The sequence below is a fragment of the Syngnathoides biaculeatus genome, chromosome 15 (genome assembly GCF_019802595.1).
Source record: "Syngnathoides biaculeatus isolate LvHL_M chromosome 15, ASM1980259v1, whole genome shotgun sequence".
In the NCBI taxonomy this organism is placed as follows: domain Eukaryota; kingdom Metazoa; phylum Chordata; class Actinopteri; order Syngnathiformes; family Syngnathidae; genus Syngnathoides; species Syngnathoides biaculeatus.
In genome coordinates, this window is record NC_084654.1 from 21,455,363 (window position 1) to 21,482,761 (window position 27,399).

A 27,399-nucleotide genomic window follows, 5' to 3' on the forward strand; every position below is an offset into this window, starting at 1 on the left:
CACCAATACAAGGCATATTCACAGAGGATTATGATTTTTAATAACAGAGCGTAAAGTGCGGCAGTGAGCATGTGAGAGTGCAAGTTTGTCTCAGGGATGCATTTCAAAAGTATGCTAGTAAAAGGCAGCAATATTGTATAGTCAGTTGTTGAAGTAAAAAAAAAAAAAAAAAAAAAAAAAGTATATTAAAAATTAATGTCAGCGATATGATCACAACATGAGACACGTAAAAATCAACGGGGGACAAATCAGACATGATTTTGTCATTATTGATAAGTGGAGCTGAGCCACGGCGTCGTTTCCACGTGAATCCCTTCGACGTCTTGAAAATATGAAAAATTCCCAGAAACATTTTTCAAACTCTACATCGGGATACGGACAAAAGTAATGGGACACACCTATTGATCGATTTATGAATTACATAAACCCGCACGAGCAACCCCTTTCATAGCATCGTATTTTCTGTACCGCTTATCCTGACTAGGTCTACTCAATTTCATATTGATCATTGAAATTGGTGTCATGGGCTGATTAATATATTTTTTTTTAATATAAACTTTCCGGGGTTGCTATACCAGGTGACTTTTTGGAGCAAAAACGCAGACGTCACGGAAAATGTCTTCTTGCTGCACTTCCTGTAGGTGTCCCAATACTTGTGTCCACGCGTACCCAACGAGAGTTCTTTAAGGCAATTTGAAATGTCATTTTTAATTTTTTTTTTTTCCCTTTTTGGTTGAGGTAGAGATCGATTCCGTGTCACAGGAGTGATTCGAAGGCAGCGTCGTAATGTAACAGCGGCCACGTCGCCGGGTTTAAAATGATTATTTGTCGTTGTAAATAATGGTTTTAATCACGTGTCCCTGCTGGACATTTTCCAACTACCTGGCCTGGCTGGTGGGTCGTCCCGGTCCCGCTCGCGGCTTGCCGTTGCCTTGGTGGTGGTGGTGGTGCTCCTGCAGCCACTGGCGGCAGATGTTCTGCATCACCGAGTCCTGGGCCCCCTCGGCCGCCCGCAGGACCTTCTGCACCAGCGGGCCGGCCCTGCTCGCCTCCATTTTGACGGCCAGCAGGTAGGCCGGACGCAGCTTGTTGCAAAGCAGGTATGCTTTGATCTGAGGAAGACGAGTTCATTTTAATTTTTTTTCCTCCCCCTCGTAGAAAATGTTGCGGCAGTCAGTCGAGCGCACGGCGAGTAAGCCAAAGTGAGCCAAAAACTCACCTATTCGCTTTTCTCTGCTCTACAAAATGGCAGCAGAGCCCTATTTATGTAGGATTTGGTCTCAAAGTCATACATCGTGACTACACAAGCTTTGTCTTTTAGGCAGGAACTAGGTTTAATCTGGGTTGTTGTGGAAAGTCTTCACCGCCACTTCATGTGCATTTTAAAAAAAATTTAATCATTGGTAAACTATGACAGTAAAGCCTCGGTTCTCGTACGTCCCCGTTTTCGAACTAAAAAAGATTTTTTCTGCTTCTCTTTTCGAACAAAAATCGGTACTCGAACGCCCCTGACAAAACCCGGAAACAACATATTACGTGCGGCCAGAACCAGCTGACCCACGACGCGCTTTGTTGTGAATTCCCACGCTCCCGAAAAAACACGGAAATAATACAATGCGCGCGGCGCAAGCAGCTGACCCACCCACGACGCGTTTTGTTATTGTGTATTCCAACGCCCCCCGAATAACTACTCTACTACTAAACCATACATTTTAAGCAAAAAATAAATATATTTCTTTAATTATTTTATTATAAAGTATTTAAACTATACATGTATTTCTACTATGCAGTTTATTATTAGGAAAAGCTTTAAAAAAATGGTTTAAAAAGCCACATTTTTTTAGGCTTGGAACACATTATTTATTTTTCCCCATTCACTGTAATGGGAAACATTGATTCGGTTTTTGAACAAATCACTTCTCGAACCGTTTTCTGGAACGGATTGTGGTCAAGAACCGAGGCATCACTGTATTTTACAGGGAAGGTTATAAGAGCAATTTGGTTAAACTATGATTGTATGAATTGTAGACATATTCGAGGGTGGGGGTCTATTAGCTTCATTTTGACATTATTCGTGTCCACATGACCAAAGCCTTACCTTGACCTCTGTGCTCTTGGTCTCCAGAATGAGACTTTCCACTTCTTTGGCCTGACACAAAAACAGCAAGCGCACAAAAGCGTCAACACGTCACCTTTCCCCAACATCAGGCGAATCCGTGTCTTACGTCGGCCGCCCCTTTGTCCGCCGCCTCCACGCAGCTGAGGACCAACGCGTCGCCGTCGCTCTTGGTGGCCGTGCCCGACTCGCTGACGCACTTGAGCAGCTGGCGCGCCGCGCCGAACTTCCTGTGGCGGACCAGACGCTGCCCGGCGCGCACGTACACGGCCTGCGCCTCCAGCTGGAAGTCCTGCTCAAGAAAAACGCGTACGAGTTGCCCCAATTTACGAGATTGTGAATTTTTTTGTTTTCGCTTTGTTTTGCAAGCCCAGCTTTTATTTCATAAACCAGCTTCGGATACGCCACCGCTCGAGGGAAGAGGAACGTGTCACGGGAGACCAAAATTCAAGTCCTCAGTTCACAAAAATGTTGCTACGTATCTAGTTAGCAACTAGCGCTAGAAGATAATATAGTAGTGTACTTCTTCCACAATGCCAAAGTCAGAAACAGGAAGTGGAATGTGGTGGTCTCCACTTTTCAAACATTCTTTTCTACTGCAGTTTTATACCATACGGTGCAATGTTACTTTTATACAAAAATATAACCCAAAAAAAAAAGGGTTTTTTTTGTTTTTTTTTTTTAAATACAGAATTAAAGACACACTGAAGCTACCAAATTATCTGAACTCCCATTTTTTGACAGCTAATAAGTCGGCGACAACGCGTGTAGCTAAAATGACAACAAAACGGCAGCTCACCTGTATGACTCGGTACGCGATGCCGAAGCCTTCTTCGATGTTTTTACCCCCGAGCATCACCTGCAAAAACGCACCATCGACGGTTACTCACATATTGCACAGACTGCCCTCGAGGTGTAAACATTGCGAAAGCAATCAAACTTCGCCAGCGACTGACGCCACCGGTGACGAGGCTGTGATCTGACTAAATGAAGCGCCGATCCTCAGTTCAAGGCACCAGGACGCCAAGGTTAGTCAGGTTTCCCTCCAGAAAATGAACTACCGTAATTCCCGGCCTACAGATAAGCCTCACTCAGTACATTTGGAAAGGAAATACCACTTGGTACATACATAGGCCGCGGCTGTGTAAAAGCCGCAAGTGCCCACATTGAAACGAGAGCTATTGACAAAGAAAGACGGTGCACAGAGAGTTTAGCGCTAGCGCCGCCGCGCTAATGCTAAAGCCAACGCAAGCGCGGCGCAAAACTCACGCCACGCTAACTCCAATGCTAGTGCCACGCTAATGCTCACCCTATCGCCGCGCTAACCCCAGCGCCGCGCTAACGCTGTCTCGCTAAAGTTAGTGCTGCGTTAACAGGGCCGGTGTGACGGTCTGAGAGCTTCCTCCGTGCTGAAAAGTCTCCTTGTGATGAACGTGCATGCGTTACTAACAGGGAAACTCTGCATACGTAGCAGACATTTAATTGGAAATCCCCCGGTCTCATAGTTCCCCTTCTTCTACATAGAGGGATCTAACATACATTATCTCCATATAACCGTAACCCTAACTTTAAAACAAAAGTATACACGTATACTGTAAGTTCACCGTGTTCGTCTTTCTGAGACGTCCATAGCGAACGTGAACGCTCGGCGACAACTTGTCGAATGGCACATGTTGAAGCGTGGAAGGGGATGTTTCAGACTGGCCGGAAGTTTACAAAATATACGCGCATGCGCATTCATCACAAGGAGACTTCAGCACCGGGAGCGCTCAGACTGTCACACCGGTTAAAAAAAAAGAAAACATACCGGGAAAAATCACAGACACACGGCAGTAACACGCTAGCGCAATGCTAACAGGGCCGGACCGGTAAAAGTCACTTCCTCGGCACATATATTCTACCGGTCTCACTCTTACCTTTCACGCTCGAGCGCCCCCTTGCGGCCGTTAGAAAAAAAAAATGCACAAATTAGCCGCATCGCCGCATAAACCGCAAGGTTGAAAGCTTATAGGCCGGAAATTACGGTACAGGCATGTAGTGTAAGATGTGTCTGTGCCTTTAAGAGCGAAGTGCTTGTTTGGGATCAGGGAAAATCAGTTCAAATCCAAAAAGTGATTTTTGTAATTCCCCTCCCCCCTCCGCTCACCTTGCAGGCCACTTCCGCCTTCATGGGGCTCCCTCCGAACAAGGTGGGAGGCGGCGGTCCAGACCCGGCGGCAGGCGGCGGCTCGCGGCGGTGCAGGAAGCGGGTCACCTCAAGCTGCAGCTCGATGGTGTTCATGTGTCTGGTCACAAAAGATGGCGTCAAATTCCTTTCGAATAGGAAAGTAATCCAGCGTGGCCCCGTACTACTCACTCACTAAAGGCACCACTGTTATTAAAAATTTTTAAGATTATTTCACACATGCACCACTGATGAGCACCTTTAATTTTGAAACCATTTGTTGCGGTTTTTGGGTTTGCGTTCAAACCCACCTGGAGACGTCGCTCGACGACATCATCTTCCTGAAGGAGCCCCCTTGGGACGACTTCCTCCTCACACCCCCGCGACACTGTTGCTCCTGCAGGTACGTCCTCAGGTGCTCTTTGGCTCGGACCAACCAGCGCTGACCCCCCCCAAAACATGCAACTCTTCAAACTTGCTTGACCTTTTCTTCGCATTTGCTTCCGGGTGCGTTTGTACCTGCTGGTCGCCCAGCTGCTGGTACGAAGTGGCTCCGTGGGTGAAGAAGCGGATGCAGGTCATGGCCGCGCGTACGTGATCCTGCCGGTGGAAAAATGACATTTTCCGTTTGCCAACATGAGAGCAATCGGTTCCTAAATCAGGCCCGACACGCTACACAGTGGTGCCTCAGTTCTAGACCACAATCCTTACCAGAAGGCGGTTCAAGAAGTGATTTGTTCAAAAACCAAATCGATGTTTCCCATTACAATGAATGGAAAAAGAAATAATGCGTTCCAAGCCTAAAAATGTTTTGGCTTTTTAAAGTCTTTTTTTTTTTAGCTTTTCCTGATCATAAACTCAATAGTATAAATACATGTATAGTTTAAATACTTTATATAATAAATAATTTAAGAAATATATTTATTTTTTGTTTAAAATGTATGCTTTAGTAGTACTGTACCGATTTTCATTCGAAAATCGAAGCCAAAAAAAAAAAAAAACAACTCAATTTTCATTCGAAAACCGAGACGTTAAAAAACCGAGGTACCACTGTAAATAGAAACAGGAAAATGAAGGAGGGGGGGCACCATCATGAATTGCTGGATCTGGTAGAGAGTGTGGAAGTAGCCGCGCCGCTGCAGCCACTGGCAGGAGGCGATCAGGTAGCGGCTGCACACCTCCAGGCCCGGATCCAGCTTCTCCAGGACGTCCTGGAACATCCCCAGACGCCCTCGCTCCAGGGCAGGCTGCAGTACGCCCTCCAAGAACACCTCCTCCGGGGCGTCCTAGGGTTGGGTTGGGTGGAGCCAGGAAATGAGTGAACACGATGAGTCCGACTCAAAAATGTACAAACGGGGCATAAAATTAAGGTTTCAAGGTTGGGTTAGGGTTTCAAGCAAAGGCTGTAGTTTCAAATTTGGGTTGAAGCCACGGTCACGGATTTTCAGGTTTTAAGATTTCGTGGGAGTGTTGCAACAAAATGGAGGCCGACCTTGGTGAGGACGTACGAGAGCGCCTGCGCCACGGCGTCGTGGCGCATGTGGAAGCTGACCAGCGCCAGGTGAGTTCCGTAGGCGTTCAGGTAGTACAGGCACTCCTCGTGGAGGACGCCCCTCGGGTACTCCGACCTCTCGCTGAGGGCCTCCTCCAGGTCCTGCAGCGACGCCAAGACGTCCTCGCTCGACAACTGCAAGGAAACACGACTCCAGTCACAATGGACGTCGATGCGAAATTAAAACCTAAGAGCCAATTAGATCAGTCGTATGGCAGACTTTATACAGCTGGTTGTGAGTCCCAAAATACACGAATGGATACAAGTACCGTGGCGGGTCGGACGGTGGTCTCCAGGTGCTTGACAATCTCCTGCAGGAGCGTGGGGCCCATGCTCATCTGGTTGCGGTCCACGGGGGCCTTCAGGCAGCGCGCGAACTTCTTCCGCGCCGCCGTCAGGCTGCCAGCCTTCAACGAGGCCATGGCCCACGCTTGCCACACGGCGCCGGGGTCCAGGCCGCTTTTGGTGGACACCTTCCGCAACATCCCACAATAGGAATGCAATACTTCGACTTATACAGTACAGCGATGCCTCGGTTTCTCGAACACAATCCGTTCCAGAAAAACGGTTCGAGAAGTGATTTGTTCGAAAACCGAATCGATGTTTCCCATTGCAATGAATGGAAAAAGAAATAATGCGTCCCAAGCCTAAAGAATTGGGCTTTTTAAAGCCATTTTTTTAGCTTTACCTGATAAATTGCATAGTAGAAATACAAGTATAGTTTAAATACTTTATATAATAAAATAATTTAAGAAATATTTATTTTTTGCTTAAAATGTATGCTTTAGTAGTGGAGTACGCTAGACTGAGAGCGCATTGCCGTATCTGTAGCGACTCAGCCCCCAGCCTTGTAAACTTGTTAACAAAATTGCAGAATAACTTTAAGCAAACAATTTCCCTTCTTTGGAGCCATGATCGGGGGTTAATACGGTAGTCCTCACCACCGGGACACGTCTGTGTACAGAGGCTGCGTTATACAGAATAACAAAATTGCGCTGATTGCGCCGCGCGCGTTATGTCATTTCCGTTTTTTATTTTTCGGGGGGGGGGCTTCGAATTGACAATAATAAAACACGTCGTGGGTGGGTCAGATGCTTGCGCCGCGCGCATTATGTTATTTCCGGGGTTTTTTTTGGGGTGCGTTCGAACTGACAATAGCAAAACGCGTCGTGGGTGGCTCAACTGCTCGCGCCGCGCGCATTGTTATTTCCGTTTTTTTTTCGGCGGCGTGGGAATTCACAACAAAGCGCGTCATGGGTAGGCTGGACTGGCCGCACGCAATATGTATGTAATATTTACGGGTTTTGTCGGGGGCGTTCGAGTACTAATTTTCGTTCAAAAACAGAAGCAAAAAAATAAAATAAAATATATATCTGAAAATTTTCGTTCAAAAACCGATTTGTTCAAAAACGGGGACGTTCGAGAACCGAGGTTTTCCTGTACATGCCTCGCGGTGATATATGATCTTGGTCGTATTTCAAAGACATGCATTGTGGTGCAAGTCGCACCTCCACCGCCAGCTGGTAATACTCCGCTTCCAAGAGCTGGTTTCGGAGCCGCGTGACGGCCAACGTCTCGAGGATGTCGTCCAGGGAGGGGATGTGTTTGTAGTTGGCCGCCACCAGGATCTTCAGCACGTCCACTTTGCTGATGTAGCTGCGGAATTTGGGGGGGGGAAAATAGGCTTTGACCATATTTGGACTTTTGGGGTTTCCTTCAGTAAGGAGTTCAATCAGTTCTATTTTTTTTTTTTTTTACACAAGTATCTGTAATTAAGTACAGAATGTGAGCACTTTTCCTACCTCCGGCATTCACACTTAGTTTTGGTTAAAAGCGGTTCGAGGTCTAAAGAGGATCCGACGGCGTTTGAAGGCATCACCTGTCGCACAGGGCGAGGTCCTGGTTGCGTCCCACCTTGACGAACATGAGCTTGGCGCTGAAGAGCAGCCGGCGCATGATGTCCGTCAGCAGGCCGGGGTCCACCTCCGGGTTGGTCAGCTTGCGGGAGAGCGAGCGGCAGTGGCCGATCAGCTGGTGGCCGCACGCCGTTTGGTCGCCGTGGAGGGACAAGATGGCCACGCACAGGTGGGCACTGGGGGCCTTGGTAAATAACGTTAGAGACCTTTGCGCCATACTGACTTGTGTGTGTGTCAAAAAATTATTAATAAAAAAAATATATCACGGGATCTCAGATTTTTATGCACGGTTTTGACCTTGAAATATAGTGTTTGCTTATATTATTTTTACTCTATACCTTAGCATTCCCATGTCAATTTAAAATGAAAATTACTGCTTATTTGCATTCATTAATCAATATTTTACAGTACACTAAGGACAAGTTGTATTTCATCTAATATTCATATCAGGAAAAATGCATTTTAAAATATACGAGCACAGTAGAAAACATAATAGCTTTAGCATTACATTAGCCGAATGGGATAATGTCATTTTTAACTGACTGTCATGGTGTCAATAAAAAATTCTAATGCATTTGCTGATAAATTTTATATATATATATATATATATATATATATATATATATATATATATATATATATATATATATATATATATATATATATATATAATATATATATATATATTTTTTTTTTTTTTTTAAACATTTATTTATTTATTTATTTTTACGGCAGTTTATATTCTTTGTCCAGGGGTGTCTAACTCATTTTTTGTCACGGGCCAGATTGTACTTGTGGTTTCCCCTCAAAGGGCTGTTATGGCTGTGATACGATAAAAATCTTGAACCACCTCGTCATATTTACACATTAAATTTATGAACTATGAAATCAAGGGTGATGGGTTTTTCCAACTATTGTTGTTTGGTAACACAAAAATGCCTGTAATAGCTCAACGTGATCATTTATGAAATGACAATTTGAAATTTTGGTACAGATTTGAAGAAAAAAAAAATCATGGAAGTTGATACACATGATTTGCCTCCGCGGGCCACATAAAATCATGCGGCGGGCCAGAACTGGTCCCCGGGCCTCGAGTTTGACACTTGTGTCTTAGTCCTCCAGGACATGATCCTCAGTAAAGGTTGGATTCTTTATGCTTGATCAATTTGTTGTTTTTATTTATGCAAACATACTATTTGATTTCTTATGTAAGCATATGCGATTCGCCGACGGAGGGTGCGAGAATGTCACGTTGGGTGCCAGATCGGGAAAGTCCGGATCTGCGTTCATGTCATCGGACCAAGGCACAGCGACGGCGTTATAGCGCGGATGATGATTTTAAGTCTAAGGTCTAGCACTGTGATTTGATGCCAACCTGCTCGTAGCAGAACTCGTTCCGCAACCGCTGGTTTTCCACGGGATCGGCGGAGAGCCTGATCTGCCTGGGGGGAATCTCGGGCAGGTGCAACATCCCGTCCAGGGCGTCCTCCTCCGTCATGGCGAGGCTCTCGGTCGCTGCATGGAAGGAGAACACTTCAGGTCATAACTCGGCGGTGCGCTGAAAGCTACATTTTGCACATTCCGTGCAACTGAAGAACAACCCGATCAGTTTTGGGCGCTAAAAAAAAAAAAGGAAGCAAAGGTAGCGTCTTTATTTACCTTCGCAAGGTTCCAGCTCCTCATCAGAACTGCAGGGGAAAAAAAAAAAAAATCTAAATATAAATTTATAGTTACATATTGGAAAGTTTGATTTTTTTGTATGAAATTAATGTAGTCACATCCTCAGTTTTATTGTAACATGTAACTCTTTAGACTATTCAAAATTACACCGAAAATACAAAATTTCCCATTTTTTTGCCATCATGAAAGTGGCTAAAACTGAATGTGGTTGCACAAGTGTGCACACCCTCTTATACCTGCGGATTTTTCCAACACCAAAAATTCCATTTCTGTGGAACCAATCATGTGATTTCCAAAATTCTTGGTATCTTGTCACATTTTAGTTCAAGGAAAAAAAAAGATTTCCTTCCATCCATCCATCCATCCATCCATTTTCTTTTGCCACTTATCCTCACGAGGGTCGCAGGGAGTGCTGGAGCCGATCCCAGCTGTCAACGGGCAGGAGGCGGGGTACACTCTGAATTGGACGCTGGCAACCATTTCTGGGTGTACCCCGCACCCAGAAATGGTTGCCAGCCAATTGCAGGGCACATCGAGACAGACAACAGTCGCATTTCCCAATCACACCTAGGGTCAATTTAGAGTGTCCAATTAATGTTGCGTGTTTTGGGGATGTGGGAGGAAACCGGCGTGCCCACCCAGAGAAAACCCACGCAGGCATGGGGAAAACATGCAAACTCAACACAGGCGGGGCCGGGATCGAACCCGGGTCCTCAGAATTGCGAGGCCAACGCTTTACCAGCTAAAACATCGTGCTGCCAGAAAAAAAAAAAAGACTTTTCAGGGGGGGGGGGGGGGGGATGTTTTCTCTGAGCATCATATACTCACTCTGGATGGAAATAGGCGTAACACTGGTCGCACACTCTGACATCCTCACCGGCACGACCCTCCACCAACATCTTGCGTTCCGAGCAAGCTTGACACACCAGCCGGCCGCAACGACGACAGTGGTGCCTCCGGTTGAACTGAGGACGGAGACATATTGTTTATTATTGCCACTATTATTCACATCTTATTGTGAGGAGAGATTATGCGTGCACCCCAGGGGGTCCGTGAGATTAAAAATCTAATCTAAATATTGGGTTTTCAACCCTGAAGTGGATGATTGGCAGTGCAAAAAAGACTCGCTTTGCCCATCACTCACCATGGTAAACCTCTCGCGTCGACACACCATGCAAACGTGCTGCTGGGTGTCGGGCACCCAATCTTTGCGGTCCGGGGGATGTTCCGGCGGCTGGAACTTGGCGGGAGAGGACCGCTTCCTCCCGGCCGAGCCTCGGTCGCCGCTGTTCGTCGAGGGCGTGCCGCCTGTCGGGGAGACGCCGATCACGGGGCGTGTCACGTGGGCAAAGCCGAACGGAATGCGCAGACTCACTCGCGGAGGAGGGCGCCGGAGATTCGAGATGACCCGAGGATACGGTGGAGCTCTCCTGAGCGGGACACTGCATCAAGGCCTCCTGCAGGCTCATGACAGAGTCTGGAAAAACAACAAGATAATGTCGTAAAATAAGCTTTGAAGGCTGATTTATCATAATTATTATTTTTTAATGTAAAGAACACGACACAGCCATGAATCTCATAATTTCCACGTCTAATTGGACACAGACATTTTTGGAGTTCTCGTGACTTAACTGCACTACTTCATGGTGCAAAGTCAGACTGCAATTGAGCCAAAATGGCTGCCTTCCAGTTTCTATAAATTCCGTCGGAACCATCACTGACCAGATCTTGACCTCTCTCGGGGCGCGCACGTGAAGTCCAAGGCCTTGCGGGCGTACTCGGCCAGGAGCCCGTCGACGTCGTCCGCCCCGAAGCCCGCCTCCTCGCCGACCAGCAGGCCCCTCAGAGTGCGCACGGTCCCGTCGGCCCAGTCCACCTTCAGGTTCATGAGCATCTGCTCCAGCATGAGAAGCGGCTCTGACAGCAGGGGGAAGTAGTCCTGGCGGGCGGCCGGCGGCAGAGCCAGCAGCACCTTGGAGCCCAGGTTGAGCGTGTGGATGTGGCGCCGGCGCGCCGGGGACACCTGCCTCTGGAAGTGCTGCGTCACATAGTCGGCCAGGAAGTGGCAGGCGGACAAGCCCGGCCGGCGGTCCAGAGCGCGCTCGCACACGTCCATGCTGCAACCCAGACCCTCAAGAAGCTAACCGGGATACAAGAGAACATCATCACAACTTTTTTTTTTTTTTCCCTTCTCAAGCCAAGTCCAAGGAGGTATTGTGGTGGCGTTTATTTGCCTTTTGCTATTGTTATTAATTATTTTTCCCCTCCATCAGTCCCCCCTGAACCCACATATTCACTAATGTTTTTCTTTTCCTTCACTATTGCTGTTGGTTCTCTCTACTCTTTGTTAAAATCTGTTGTGGTTTGCCACTGTTGTCTTTTTACTCTTTTTTTGTTCCCTCATTCATTTCTCTTCACCTGTCCCCTCCGACCACAAAAACCAGTACCTGGAAGGCTTCGTCGGTCTGTTCCTTCTCCAGCAGGTGCAGCAGATGCTCCGTCTGCAGCTGCACTCTCGACTGCTCGCTCACGGGATAAAACTCAGCCCAGTCGGCGCACAGTAAAAACTCCTGCAAAAAAAAAAAAATGTAATTCTTCAGCAAATGTTTTGTTTTGTTTAAGTTGATCGAAGGTGAGGGGCACATACCTTGGCCTCCAGCATCTGGGCTAGCATGTACTCAGAGTTGACCTTTGACTCTGCCCTCAGCTCCTGCCAAGTAACCCATGGCAACGGCGGCTGTAAGGCTAACATCTGTCACCAGAGGGGAAAAAAAATTGTTTATGTATACAATTTCCGTCTGATGGCCAGTTTGTGCTCCCTTACTCGGCCGTAGATGTCCAGCTCTTTCTTCTTCCGCGATAGGTCGGCTCTAAGCGAGGCTTCCATGTCGTTGGCATCGTCCAGGCAGAATTCCAGAAGGTCTGTGGAGGCCGAGAGAGGCCAGCGCTCCATGGCCCGTAGGGCCACGCGGGCGCGCAGATTGGCGTCCTGCACCCGAAACAGGTGGCCGACGCCTTCCTCGCCGCCTACAAGGACGAACAAAAATGAAAAAAATTTAGCTGAAGTGGTGACGTCTATAGCGTGACGTCACCTTTGTGACTTGCGTGATCAAAAACTTATAAAATAAGTTAGATGATGTGTTGCGATATTTGTTTCAGGTTGTGACGACAATGTGCAGTTGTAATGTCATGTCATGTCATGTCATTGTCCGAGGCGCTTATCCTCATTCGGGTTACGGGAAAGCTGGAGCCTATCCCAGCTAGCTTCGGGCGAAAGGCGGACTACACCCTGAAATGGTCGCCAGTCAGTCGCAGGGCAGGTATCGACACCATCACTGAGCGGGAATCGATCCCACGGTGCCCGACGCCAAGGGCAGGCGTCTGTACCGCCACACCACCAGTGACCTAATCTACAGTCCAAAAGGTGCTACCCGCTACTCCAACGTGTGTTAGCATTACAATAGCCGACTTTCATCAGGCAAAATAATGTGTTTTGGTTAAACACAAAACATGGAATTCTCTTTATTTTATGTTTAGTTTGACAGTAAACTACCCAAGGCCTCTTTTTTGAAGAATTGCTAATAAATAAATTTCAACAACTTTCTAGTGCTTTTGGTACCATGCTTGCCAGCAAAAAATGTTCTGATATCGGCAATGTAACAGCAGGAGGTGTGTTTGTGTCCTCACCCTCCAAGGCAGCCCAGGCAAGCAGGCCGTCCCTCAGCTCTCCCTGCTGGCTGCTGTCAGGCCCGTAAAGCTCCAGCAGCCGGAGAGCTCGGTCCACGTCCTTCGAGGCCAGCGCCTGCTGAAAGGCTTCAGCGGCGACTCCCCGTGCAGAGTCTTCCAGAGGCCCAGCCAACATAAGCCCGACTAGGGGTTTTCCACACACCCATGCGCCGAGATCCTCGTCCGGAGAGGAGGAGGGACCCAGCACGGGTTCAGCCATGGCGCTCAGGTACGCCCGGAGCACGGGAAATGCCCGAAGGAGGGTGTCAGCCTCTCGGGAAATCTGCTCGCCGTCTAGGGGCGCCTCCTTGCGGCCGCTGCGGAAGTACCCCGACCACCCCGAGGGCTGAGCGCGGGCGCCCTCGCCTTTGCAGACACTCAGACACGCAAGAGCTGCCGTCACCGGCGATCTGGACTTGAGGAACGCCAAGGCCGACGGCGTGAGCAGAAACGACGGGGCCGAGGTGGGCGGCGAGGTGGAGAGGTTGGCGGAAGAGGTGGAGCTGGTGGTCTCCTCCGAAGAAATGGAACCGGAGGTTGAGTCCGACGGAAGCTCGGCGATGGCGAGTGTGGACGCGTGTTCCCCGGCGTGCCGTTGGAGCGACCGCGTCAAAGCGGAGACGCTGAACGCATTCTCGACTTTCCCTCCCTGAACAGAATCTTGATCCTGGTCCTGGCCCTGCTCTGGAAACGGCGTCCCCACAAGCAAGAACGTGCAGCAACGCTGGATGATCACCTCCTGGACGCTGAGGCCCAGCCCTGCCTCCCGCAAGAGCGACAGCAGCCTAGACGAACGCATCTCAATTATCTGCCTGCTGTTTCACAACAACAATGGAAGCTGATACGATAGTTTAAGTCTATAAAAGTAATACATAAAAGTAAACCACACAACATACATAAATAAGTAATTACAAGTATATAAATAGGATCTGAAAAACAAAATATAGTAACGTTTCTTTTTAAAGTACCAGCAATTCTGAGTAAAAAAAAAAAAAAAAATCATTAAAAATTAATTGAAAGATATTTTAAAAATATACACATACAAGTATTATTTCAATAAATGCAAAATATTTTTTAAATAAACCTTCTGAAGCAAAAAAACAAAACAAAACAATGATAAAACAGAATATTTGTCATTAGGTGAAGCAAATCAAGAAGGGCACGAAAAATATGCATAATAAAAAATATAATTAAATCTATGATTTAACAGAATAAATTAGATTATATTTGAATATCCATTTTCTTTGCCGCTTATCCTCACGAGGGTCGCGGGGGGAGTGCTGGAGCCGATCCCAGCTGTCAACGGGCAGGAGGCGGGGTACGCCCCGAACTGGTCGCCAGCCAATCGCAGGGCACATTGAGACAAACAGCCGCAATCACAATCACACCTAGGGGCAATTTAGAGTGTCCGATTAATGTTGCGTGTTTTTGGGATGCGGGAGGAAACCGGAGCGCTCGGAGAAAACCTACGGCGGCACGGGGAGAACTCCGCACAGGCGAGGCCGGGATCGAACCCGGGACCTCAGAAGTGTGAGGCATCAACAAGCTTGCTGACAGCGAGCATACCTGTCAGGAGACACCTGCCGTTCAAATAGCATGTAGGAGAGAAGCTGCGATGGAGCCTGAAGCAACACCGGCAACGGATTCCCCAGCTTCACCTCACTAGCCTGGTCTGAGAGAAACGATTTGTAAGCGACAAAAGCTCCTCCCTGGCTCGTCTCCGATCGGCCGCAAACCTTCCGACCCGAGGCCGCGCACCAGCACGGCGGCCAGCGTGTCGACGTAGTGCAGAAACGTGCGCACAAAGTCGGGCCGGGCCAGGTCTCCGTCGGGCTCGAAAGGGCACAGCTGGTCCAGGGAGCGGAGCAGCTGCTTCATGCCGGAGCGCGCCGGGTGGGCGTCCGCCTCGGGCGCCTTCAGGCCGGCCTGCTCCGACAACAGCGCCGCGAGGGAGCTTGAGGACGCCGCCACGCCCTCTACAAAGAAACAGAGCTGCATTGTATTTATTGCTAAATTCTGTGGTACCGCACTGAATAAAATTAAACCAGGTTATGGGACTCGAGAAATTTTGACAATGGGAAGGCACCCAAAAAAAATAAAATAAAAATCACTTTTCATGATATTTGTTAAAACTGTCTTTAGAAAACTAACAGTATGAGATGACCCGAATGGGATTTTTAATTAAGAGTAAGCATGTTTACGGTACCGACCCGCTACAGAGCTGGTGGCAGAGCTGAGGACGTGCAGGGTGCTCTCTAAGCGTTGCATCAGTGCAAGTCGGGCGGAGATGCACTCCTCACTCAGCGTCGGGTGGCAGCACAACAGCACTTCTTGGATGCAGCAGCCAAACGGCCTCGCCAACACCTGCTCCTCCCCCGTGGAAGCCTCTAGAAACACATGCGACGGCCACTATCAGCAGCCGTTTCGGACAGGAAGTAGCCTCAAGACGCCTTTGACTCACCCGACAACTTGACGGCGCTTTTACAGGTCAAGGGATGATTCAGAATCTTGCTGATCTGCTGCAAAACCAGAGGGAATCCGCAGATGTTCTCGGGACGGGGAAGTTTGGGGTCAACTCGGACACCTGGGAAAAGCAGACGATCACGATGATGTCGGGTCAACCAACTTCGCCGCCAAACTTAATGATGTTAAGTGAAACTGGCTTTTGGGGCTGTTTTTTTTTTTTTTTAGTTCATTTTATGTATTATAACAGGCGGCATGGTGGATCAGCTGGTAAAGCGTTGGCCTCACATTTCTAAGGTCAAGGGTTCAATCCCGGATCCACCCGTGTGGAGTTTGCATGTTCTGCCCATGCCTGCGTGGGTTTTCTCCGGGCACTCCGGATTCCTCCCACATCCCAAAAACATGTGACATTAAGTGGACACCCTAAATTGCCCCTAGGTGTGATTGTCAATGCGGCTGTTTGTCTCGATGTGCCCTACGGTTGGCTGGCGACCAATTCAGAGTGTACCCCGCCTCCTGGCCGTTGATAGCTGGGATAGGCTCCAGCACATCCGTGACGCTTGTGAGGATAAGCGGCAAAGAAAATGGATGGATTGATAACCTAATTTACTATATTAAATTATAGATTAAACTATATTTTTATTGAGCATATTTTTCATGCCTATGCTTCCCTGTCTTGATTAGTTTCATGTTTTTGTGTTTTAGCTTCAAATAATGACAAATTGAAAATATTGTTGTAGTATGCAGTAGTTTTTGTTTTCATTCGATTTTTTTTGCTTGTCTTTAATGTGTTTTTGATCTTAAGAGAGTTTATTTAAAAAAAAAATTTTTTCATTTATTTAAATATTTTATTCGTGTATATCGACAACTGGGGTAGGCTCTAGCACTCCCCGCGACCCTTGTGAGGATAGGTGGCTAAGAAAATGCACGGATGGATTTATTATAACGCGGCACATGGGACTACAAACCAAAATTGATCCCTCAAAGGAAAACCACAATGGTCCCTGTGTGTTTGTGGCCAGCACTTCTTGGGACATTTTGTGGATCTGCATATGACAGAAATAACAACCAAATTTTATGTTCTGAAGATAAACTGGCATTGAACGCGGATTTATTTTTATTTTTTTTTTTAAACCGAACCTTCAAACCAATATGGCAGACTTTCAAGGTCATTTGAGACATGTTCTTGAGACATTTTTGGAGGGGTACTCATGATAGAAATGGCGACCAGATGTCGTGTTGATTTTGCAGATTTATTCTTTGCGTACCTCGAGCCTCCAGACTGCTACTGAGGCGACGCTCGGCCGTGTCCAGCAGCTGCCGGGACGTCTTCCAAAGCTGGCAGTGGCAGCACGCCAGGTCGAAGGCGGCCATGGCGGGCGGGCTGAGCTCCTCCAGCAGCCCGGCCGCCAAGCCGGAGAGCTCCGACGGACAGCGGCTGGTCCAGTAGCCCTCCTGCAGGGACGGGAGCGGGCGGGCCGGCGTGCTGAGGAGCCGATTGGCTATGTCTGAGATGGAGTAGAACGCCACGCCTGCCACGGAGAGCCAAAAACAAACATAAAAGTAAATACTATTAAATTACGCCGCATTAGGTACGACTAAACGCCTCACCTGCCGCCGCTGCGCTTCCGATGGCCTGGAGGGTGGAGCGGCCGCTGCTGCCCAGCCGGCTGCGCGCCACCCCGGCCGCCGAGGAGCCCGGACCCGGACCCGAGGCCAAGCCCTCGGAGGAGGACGAGGACGACGACAGGGACTGGCTTTCCATCTTCTGCTCTACCCGGCCCAGCTCCACCAGGACTTCCTCGAAGCACTCCATGAAGGCCAGCTCGCCGCAAGAGGCCGACGCCTCCATGTCGAACACCAGAGACACCTGTGGGCCATTTATTTAGTGGTTAAAAAGAAAATAATGTCATAAATAGCGCTTGACGTAATAACCTGATGGGCCTCCATGAAGTTTCCGTGCTGAATGCAGGAAATGAGCAGAGACTCGGGAGGAGACAACATGGCGGGGATCAGCCAGCCGTGGGAACCGGACGCCACATCTGCAAAATCTCCTCCCTCCTCTAAAAAAAACAAATCCATTTGCAACAAGACCGGAGAAAACCTTTAGGTGGGGGGGGGGGGGGCAGTTTACATGTCAGTCATTACACTGCTTGGTGGTGAGTGGCCAATTGCCTTCTCTAGTACCCAAAACATGGTCACCCTATTGGATCTGGTGAAAAACAAAAACAGCACCTGAAGCACTGGCGCTTAGTTCCAGATCTTGCTTCTCGACGGCAGCGTCCCTCCCACTTTTCTTGCTCCTCGTCCAACTGGAGCTTTTACGGGATGCCGAAGATGAAAGGCCGACCCCGCCGCCACCTGAGGGCCCCAGAAAACCTTCAGAACCTGCAAATTAATCTTTAATTAATCAAGCCATTACAGTCGCCCCTCACACCCTAATAGTGATCACAAATTCTGGTCCCAGAGCAGTTTCACGTAATTTCAAACTCATATCGGAACACCAAATTTTAAAATAAATGATTTGATCGAAAGTGTCACATCTCACCCCTTCCGCTGGCCTGATTGCTGGTTATGATCTGCAGCCTCCACTGCGCCTCGGCGGTGCGTTTCGACAACCTCTGCAGGCGGGCGCCGAAGGTCCCGGCAGCCACGGAGCAGCCTATGGTGTCCGCCGTCTCCGCCTCTCCGGCGAGCGCTCGGCCCGTCTCTTGGCCCTCCTGCTGACCCACCGAGCACATGCCCTCCAGGGCCTCTTTAAGCAGCTTCAGGAAACCCTCCATGGCCACCACGTCCGCCAGGAAGCCCTTACAGTCCTGGACTAGGTGGAAAAGATCTAGGTATGAGGGGCGGGCATTCGAAAGGTCCTCCTCAGTCTGAGTCTGGATCGCCTCCGCTGAACAGGACGCTGCGTTCGTTGCGGTCGCATCTTTGGGGCTTTGTGGAGCAAAGTCAGCGCTGGAGAGGAAGAGCAGCGAGAAGATGTTCTCCAGCAGCTCCAGGCGGAACGCGGCGGGCACGGCCTCCAAGTACAGTTGGCACTCGGACAGGTAGTGCTGAAACAACGACTGGCAATCTGAAAGGAGAACGAGGACACATGAAAATTATGAACACTCACTAGGAGGAAACGTGGCATTTATATACCATAATCCCCGCCCGACAGAGCGCACCTGGTTATAAGCCTCACCCAGGACATTTGTAAAGGAAATATTATTTGGTACGTACATACGCCGCAGCCGTGTAAAAGCCGCAAGTGCCCACATTGAAACCGACATTGAGACACGAGATATTTACAAAGAGGGTACACAGAGAGTTTAACGCGAGCACCGCCGCGCTAATGCTAACGCTAGCACTGAGCTAACAGGCCCGGTAAAAAAAAAAAAAAAAAAAAAACAGATTAGCCAATTAACTAACCAAATGTCAACAACTCACAGTAAATAATTCAAAAAATAATTAACTTACTTACAAGTCAGCAACCAACTAACAAATAAGCAACCTAACAAACCAATTAAAAACTAACTACCTAAGCGTCAAGAACATACCTAACAAACCAAACTTCTTATCCCACTATCCAAAGAATTAGCTAACGCACTAATCAAACAAACAAACTACCAGCCAAACAAATAGAAAAATCACCAAACAACAACCTAACCCACTATTCAACCAACTATCTTAAACATCAAATAAATCAACCAACCAAACGACCACTAACTAAACAATTACCTACACCACTAACAAAGAATCTCACTGACCAAACAAATACATAACTACTGTCATTTTTTTCACATGCTTTCAACCCTGCGGTTTATGCGGTGTTGCGGCTAATTTGTGCATTTTTTGTAAACGGAGGCACTCGAGGGGAAAAGTTAAGACTGAGACCGGTGGAATATATACGCCGAGGAAGTGACTTTTACTGGTCTGGCCCTTGTTAGTGCTGCGCTAGCGTGTTACTGCCGTGTCTCAGTGATTTTTACCCGTATGGCTTTTTTTTTTTTTTTTTTTTTTTTTTATTAACAGGCCCTGTTAGCGCGGCACTAGCGTTACCGTGGCGCTAGCACTAGCGTTAGCCCGGCTGTACTAGCATTAAACTCTCTGTGTACTGTCTTTGTAAATATCTCAATGTGGGTTTCAATGTGGGCACTTGCGGCTTTTACACAGATGCGGCGTATGTATGTACCAAATGGTATTTCCTTTACAAATGTACTAGGTGAGGCTTATAACCAGGTGCGCTCTGTAGGCCGGGAATTATGGGAACCAAACTATCTAACCCACTAACCAACTACTGCACCAACCAACCTAATAGGGAAATACCTAACGAACAAAACAGGTAAACAACCAAGCAAATTCCGAACCAAGCAACAACCCAACCCACCAACCAACCAATTACCTCACTAAACCAACCACCCAACCAACTAGCAAAGCAACGTAAACAATACCCTGATAAAACCAGCAAAGTTCCCAAGCAGTTGCACGCAACCCCCGGTGCAAACCTTCAGAAGAAGACGCTGTGGCGAGGCTCGGGTCCGTCCCCTCCCAGGCCGCTTTTTGCCTCTTGGCTTGACACCGGGCGCATCCTGAATTCTTGTGCGCGTTGACGCACAGAGCGTAGACGGCGTACTTCATGGCGCAGAAACCACGGAACAGAACGACGCTCCTCTCCGCCGCGGGACTCAAGATGGCCTCGGCGTCGCCTGGGGGACAAAAAGTGAAAACGGGGCAACGAGGAGAAAAAGTGCAGGGTGTTCAAACGAGCGGCGGACTGACTTCCTGCCGGATTTGGCGTTTGCTGCAGCAGGTCGAGAATGCGCCGCTCGTCGAAGTGAGCTAGCGGAGTCAAGGAGTGCAGGATGTAGAGCGCCGAGTGATTGTCCAGACTGTGCAGCTGACCCAGCAGCGCCTCCGTGGGAACACTTCTGCACCCACACACAAATCGCAACACTGGAAGCTCAAAACTCAGAATCGCCAGAGGGAAAATAAAACTCATTAAAGACCGAGTATTACAAAATCCAACAGAGCAAAATGAAATGCCATTTTTTTAAAAAGCCAACAAAAGTAATAAATACTTACGGGTTGTTGTTTTTACACCACACCAGTATTGCAAGCTGGGAGGACAAAAGATCGGCAAAATCCTGCAGGACTGAGTCGCAGGCTGACCCCTTAAAAATACATCCATACATTTTAAAAAGAGATTAATTCATTTTACACAATTTAAGTTTGCAAGAATCATTTCTCAAACCGCATCCGTTTCCCACCTGCTGGTGATGGAGGATGTCGAGCAGCGTTTGAGCCGAGCTCAGACTGCTGCAATGCGTCCAGCCCAGCAGCAGCACCAGGCGGCACAGAGGCTGGAACTCACAGTCCAACATGTCCCTCAGACGAGAAAAGTCCTCGTGTTTGATCAGGTCCAACGCCGTCACCTACAACAACAAATCTTTTGTAGAATAGGTGAATCCTAACATGCAGATGGCACAGGAAATTAATATGGAAGTAAATATGTGGCACCAGGATTTGAACTTGAAATGTCACAGAAAACAGGATTAGAATTTGAATCATAAAGTGATCACATTTTCAATAGTTGCTACAATTCGCGCTCTCAAATTCACCGTCTGTGGCACCATGCAGGGTAACTTCAGGTCAGAACCGAACACCCGGCCAATCGCATTTACGCTTTCTTAGTCAAGTGACGTCACATACTAAGAAAGTACGATACTCGAACGCCCCCGATAAAACCCGGAAGTAACATATTGCGCGTGGCCAGACGAGCCGACCCACGACGCGCTTTGTTGTGAATTCCCACGCCGCCGAAAAAAACCCGGAAATAACTCAATGCGCGGCGCAAGCGGCTGACCCACCCACGTTTTGTTATTGTCAATTCGAACGCCCCCGAAGAAAACCCGGAAATGACATAACGAGCGCGGCGCAACCAGCGCACTTTTGTTATTCGATATAACGCTCGTGTCTCGGTAGTGGCTGTTGTTTTTCTTCTTATCGAGGACTACCGTATTAACCCCCAATCATGACTCCAAAGAAGGCAAGTTCCCTGTTTAGTTATTCTGCACTTTTGTTAATTAAAAAAAAAAAAAAAAGTTTATAAGAATGTGGGCCAAGTCTCGACAGATGTGGCAATGCACTCCCAGCCTAGTGTACTCTACTACTAAAGCATACATTTTAAGCGAAAAATAAATATATTTCTTTAATTATTTTATGATATAAAATATTTAAACTATACATGTATTTCTACTAAGCAGTTAATTATGAGGAAAAGCTAGAAATAAATGCTTTAAAAAGCCACATTTTTTTAGGATTGGAACGCATTATTTCTTTTTCATTCATTCAAATGGGAAACATCGATGCGGTTTTCGAACAAATCACTTCTCGAACCGTTTTCCGGACAGATTGTGGTCGAGAACCGAGGCATTACAGTAATAAATGTTGGTTAACAGGCAAACTATCAGCAAATTACATTTAATAGGCTATAAGAATCATCAGAGTTTTGATGGGGCATGCGGGTGCATTCAAGGGCTGCCAGCAAAACAATTATTTAAAACGCGGAGGAAAAAACGTTCAGCAACTAAAACCACAACACCGAGATTCCACCAAATGAGGCCAAAACAATCCTTTCATTGCTTTGGCCTGAGTACAAAAAAAAAACAAACAAACAAACAAATACTAGCAGAGATTTTCAGCAAAATAACAGAACTGTAAATTTCCGAATGCCGAATACACTCAGGTCCACTGTGCGATGAAATTGTACATTTTTGGGCATTTAACTACAGCCAAGGTCCACCGTCATCGTTTGTTCGGGACATGTCGTCCATCCCCTGGGGGTCAACCTACCAAAACCTGCTCCAGAAAGTGCTTCCCGCTGCTGAGGCACTCAAAGTAGATGATCTTCCATGCGGGGGGACGATCGTCGTGGCAACACAGACTGAGGGCCAGCTTCTCGGCCTCGGGCAGATGCGCTAGAGATGACAACACAACACGCTGTTAGTAGGTCCAAAAAAAAAAAAAAAATACAAAATTCTGGCTTGGCGGCACCTCGCGTGTCGGGCGAGCTCCTCAGCAGACGATCCCGCTGCAGCCTGAGCGCGGCCGAGCAATACGCCGACACGAGTGCGTCGGACCCCGGCCGGATCAGCGTGCCCAGGACCCTCTCTTCTTTAAGGGGTCCGCCTCTGGACGCCCACAGCGCTTCGCACAGGGCCTCCAACTGGCCGCCGCCCCCGCCGGGATGCCACGGCGTCACGGCCAGCACCGAGTAGATCTCCTCCACCCATTCGTCTCGCCGCTCGGGACTCGGCTCGGGTTCCTCCAATTTGCTCAGCAGGTGGAGGACGAAGACCTGCTGAAGGGACTCGTCCTCCATGCTGGTCTGTGCAGGAAGAACATGAACAAAAAAAAGGCCAAATGGAGGAATGTTATATTACATACATATCATTATTTTTATTGTAAAAAATGTGTTGATTTTTTTAAAAGGTAAAAAGTTCCATATCTTTTAAAAGAACATTTGTTTTCCTGCATTTTAGGGTGTGGCTAAAATCTGCCTCTGCCATGACAATTTTGTATTTTTGTTTTTTTATTTATCATTTTATTTTGACAGGGTTGTTAAAAACACTATGGTATGTCACATTCGCATAAATTAACTTTACAGGAATTTTCTAACTTTTTAATAAATGTTTCAGAGAACAAAAGGTAAAGTAGTTTGAAGATTAAAAAGTCATTTTTCCTCAAAGTTTTTTTTTTTTACCCCAAGAGAACATTTTTTTGAGAACACAAGCAAAAAAAAAAATTTTTCCAGGAAACAAGTTGTCATTAAGAAAAAAATATATAATATTATAATAACATAATGGGGGGTCCTAATTTTATGTTACTAAAAGCAGAAATTCTTTTAGATAGAATTTATACTTTTCAGAGATAAAAATTTATATATTTGAGAAAACTGTCTCTCCAAGGGGGAAAAAAAAAATTTATTCCAAGATTAAAAGCATTTTTTTAAGGAAAAAAACTGTTCCCAATATGAGGGGAAAAGAAGTCCCAATACGTAAATTCAAGTAAATTTTGAGGGGAAAAATGTTTTTTTTTTCCATAATTGATTTTTTCTGGATACATACTTGTAGAATTCCAATGTACTTTTTGTGTTTTGTTTGTTGTGTTTTTTTAATATGTATTTTTTACAAGATGAAAATTTGTATTTCTTAAAAAAATATGAGTGCTAATTATGTTCCTTGTATGCTTCGTGGATAAAAGTTTTATTCCATCCATGCATTCAGCAATCCATTTTCTTTGCCGCTTATCCTCACAAGGGTCGCGGGGAGCGCTGGAGCCCATCCCAGCTGTCAATGGGTAGGAGGCGGGATAGACCCTGAACTGGTCGCCAGCCAATCACAGGGCACATCGTGACAAACAGACGCACTCACGATCACACCGAGGGGCAATTTAGAGAGTCCAATTAATGCTGCATGTTTTGGGAATGTGGGAGGAAACCGGAGTGCCCCGAGAAAACCCACGCAGGCACTGGGAGAACATGCATACTCCAGACTGGGGGGCCGGGATCGAACCCAGGTCCTCAGAACTGTGAGTACAACGCTTTACCAGCTGACCCACCATGCCACGACAAGTTTTATTCCATTCATGGATTTTTTTGGAGAAAAGATTTTTGTTCTTACCTGCAAGAAATGTGCAAGCGACTGCGCGAGTCGGGGCTTCTTCTTCTCTAGCAACGTCCGCAGACAGCGCTCCACGGCGGCGTGCGCTGAACTCGCAGCTTTTGTGCTTTGCGTGAAGGCCTCGTGCGCCTGCTGCTGAAACGTAGTCGGGGGATGAAAACGCCAACACATCCGAAGACAACAGGAAGGCATTCAAAGTGCGAGCGTGACCTGGAGAAGGACCTCCTCGATACCCTCGGACCGGAGATGCTCCAGCAGGAGTAGAAACTCTAACTGGCTTCTGACGCTGGGAGAGACCTGCCATGACGGATTGAAGAAAAGTCAGAAAAATGGACAACGACCCGACGCATTCGCTCAAACTGGTTGCAAAAGTGGCTTCAGGATAACAAATTGAATTATTTTGGAGTGGCCATCCAAAAAGGTTCCATCCGGGCCCCGCCTGTGTGGAGTTTGCACATTCTCCCCGTGCCTGCGTGGCTTTTCTCCGGCCAGTCCGGTTTACTCCCACACCCCAAAAACATGCGAAATTAATTGGACACTCTAAATTGCCCGTAGGTGTGATTAAGAGTGCGACTGTTGTTTGTCTCCATGTGCGCTGCGATTGGCTAGCGACCAGTTCAGGGTGTACCCCGCCTCCTGCCCATTGACAGCTGGAGGCTCCAGCACTCCCCGCAACCCTCGTGAGGATAAGCGACAAATAAAATGGACGGATGGAATAAAAGTTTGATCCAAGAAACATACAAGTACAGTATTGGAACATAATTAGCACTCCTATTTTTTTTTTATTACTTTTCATCTAAAAAAATAAAAATTTTCATCTTGTAAAAAACACTTCTTTTTTTTTTAAGAGAAGAAACACAAAAAAGGTATATTGGAATAACAAGCATGTATCCAGAAAAAAAAAATCAATTATGGAAAAAAAAAAAACTGTTCCTATGAAAACATTTTTCCCTCAAAAATTACTTTCATTTACATATTAGGACATTTTTTCCTCATAAATGCTTTTGTTTTTTAAAATCTTGGAAAACTGTAAATGTTTTTTTTTTCTCTGAAGAAACATTCCACTCAAATATGTATATTTTTATGTCTGAAAAGTAGAAATTCTATCTAGAATAAATTCTGCTTTTAGTGCCATGAAATTAGGACACCCTCGGTGAGATTTGCGCGAGTCGTCCGGACGGTTACCCGCTCTTCAGTCCGTCGTTCCAAAACCTGGAGCCAAAACCAAGCCAGCTTGTGAGGACTGCCAACGGATTCCCATCTAGACCAAGACGACATTTTGTTGCGTTACTCGCAAAGACTACAAAAATAATATTACGGCACACGGCTTCGACTGACTTTAAACGATAAGGACGGCGCACGGCCGCCTTGATGATCTCCCGCACTTTCTCCGAGACGCCGTCGGCGGACGAGACCAGCTGCGGCACGCAGGCGGCGGCAAGCTCCCACTCGCCGCACCTCAGGCAGCGCTTGAAGTAGTCGAAGAGGTCCCGCAGAGACACCTCGGCCTCGCGGCCGAAGGGGTGAGCGGCCGCGGGCTCCATTTTGGATCGCGCAAGGGGGAGGGGCCGAGAGACGAGAGGTCAGCTTTCCTTCGGGCCGAGCGGAATACTGGAGCCTTGTTGACCTGCAACAGACATGACAAACTCACTTATTATAAAATTATTTCAGTGGATAAAAGATGGATTTCTTGGAATTCTTTACAACAGTGGGCCCCAGACCTACTCAAACAAAGAACATCTGAAAAATTAATAATTCTCCCTAAATAACACCACAATGAAAAATATTAAAATACAACAAAGGTTTTAGTTTTAAAAAAGTATTCATTTCTTTTTTTTTATTATTCTAAATTTAGTTGACTGATTCATTTTTGTTAACGATACGAAAACATGTTTCTAATCAAGTCACAGTTTTTTAGTATGTTATTTTTTTCAAAAAGGTATTTTATGGGTTTAGTCATTTTATTGCCATAAAATGTTTTTTTTCCCAAGCTAAAACTTTGCACTCCATTGAGAAGGGAAAATAATACACAAAATTCCAGTCTTTAATTTTTTTTTTTTGATAGTCATACTTTAATACATCCAATCCTCATGTTAAACATCGATGTGAAATAATGTAGTTTTAAAATGGAAAAAATGGGTACAAATAAAAAAGTACGTTTTTAGTATGTAATTTTTTTATAAAGGTATTTTATGGGTGTAGTCACTTATTGCCACAAAATGTTGTTTTTCAAGCTAAAACTTTGTACTCTGTTGAGAAGGAAAAAATACACAAAATTCCAGTCTTGATTCTTTTTTTTGGGGGGATAGTCATACTTTAAGATACAAGATCCTATATTCATGTTAAACATCAATGAGAAAGAATGTAGTTCTCAAGTTTTTAAAATGGGAATCCATCAAGAATTTTTTTTCGGGGAAAAATTATTTTTCACCTGATCTAAACAACACGGATTACACTTATAATTGAGTTGTTTTTTTTTTTAAATCAGATTTTAATAGATTCCAGTTGACTTGCTTGCTCGTTCACATTGTTGCTTTTTATTTGTTTGTAACTTAAGTTGTGCTTGCAAACGATCACAACACTTCGACCTAAAGTAAAAACTAAAACTAACCACTAAAATAACTTTAGTCACCGAATCCGCCATTAAAATCCGAATGTGTTTGAGATTCAGCAGCTGTCCTTCCCTGACAGATGCCCATACGTCAAGTTAGCATTAGCATTAGCATCAGCACCGGCGACCGGTGAAAGTCGGCGCTGACTCAAGCGGAACATTGACAGCGCACTTAGAATGCGGAAAACATTAATAAGATAACTTACTCATGTTTTTGTGTAGCTTTAACCAAAGAATTTTGCGTTCCTGTGGAGCTGGACCACTTCGTCGCCTGGAAATGGCTGGTCACGTGAGCCAATCATCTGACTGCGTTGCAGCCCGGTGGTTGGTCAGAGGAGACCCACGGTGCTGCCTTTAATTGCTGTCGAAAATACGGAAAGTCGTCCACGAATGTACCCACAATGCAATAGTTTCGAAGCTATTTAAACAAACACGTTAATTTTAGTGTATTGTAATCACCAGATCACTTGAGTTGTATTATTTTAATTTGTTTCGCAAAAACAGG

At 46.6% G+C, this 27,399-nt stretch overlaps 1 protein-coding gene across 1 annotated transcript; it reads right to left on the bottom strand.

Annotated features, from left to right (window-relative positions):
- Positions 1-17: 17 nt before the first annotated feature.
- Positions 18-27,236, bottom strand: zfyve26 (zinc finger, FYVE domain containing 26). The gene is made up of 42 exons (XM_061844888.1): positions 27,101-27,236; positions 25,622-25,910; positions 25,469-25,544; positions 24,494-24,580; positions 24,284-24,415; positions 22,656-22,989; positions 22,455-22,579; positions 20,870-21,034; positions 20,685-20,773; positions 20,382-20,530; positions 20,108-20,308; positions 18,166-18,693; positions 17,853-18,005; positions 17,553-17,680; positions 17,229-17,487; positions 16,886-17,149; positions 15,616-15,738; positions 15,365-15,541; positions 14,891-15,130; positions 14,721-14,826; positions 13,116-13,939; positions 12,253-12,455; positions 12,076-12,180; positions 11,876-11,998; positions 11,151-11,568; positions 10,813-10,905; positions 10,573-10,742; positions 10,257-10,393; positions 9,408-9,436; positions 9,124-9,263; positions 7,712-7,932; positions 7,341-7,488; positions 6,102-6,305; positions 5,773-5,967; positions 5,369-5,566; positions 4,800-4,880; positions 4,592-4,722; positions 4,263-4,401; positions 2,916-2,975; positions 2,226-2,408; positions 2,099-2,149; positions 18-1,112 (listed from the first exon to the last, which is right to left on the bottom strand). The coding sequence occupies exons 2-42, from the start codon at positions 25,825-25,827 to the stop codon at positions 879-881; spliced, it is 7,629 nt and encodes a 2,542-aa protein (XP_061700872.1). The 5' UTR covers positions 25,828-25,910; positions 27,101-27,236; the 3' UTR covers positions 18-878.
- Positions 27,237-27,399: the final 163 nt, after the last annotated feature.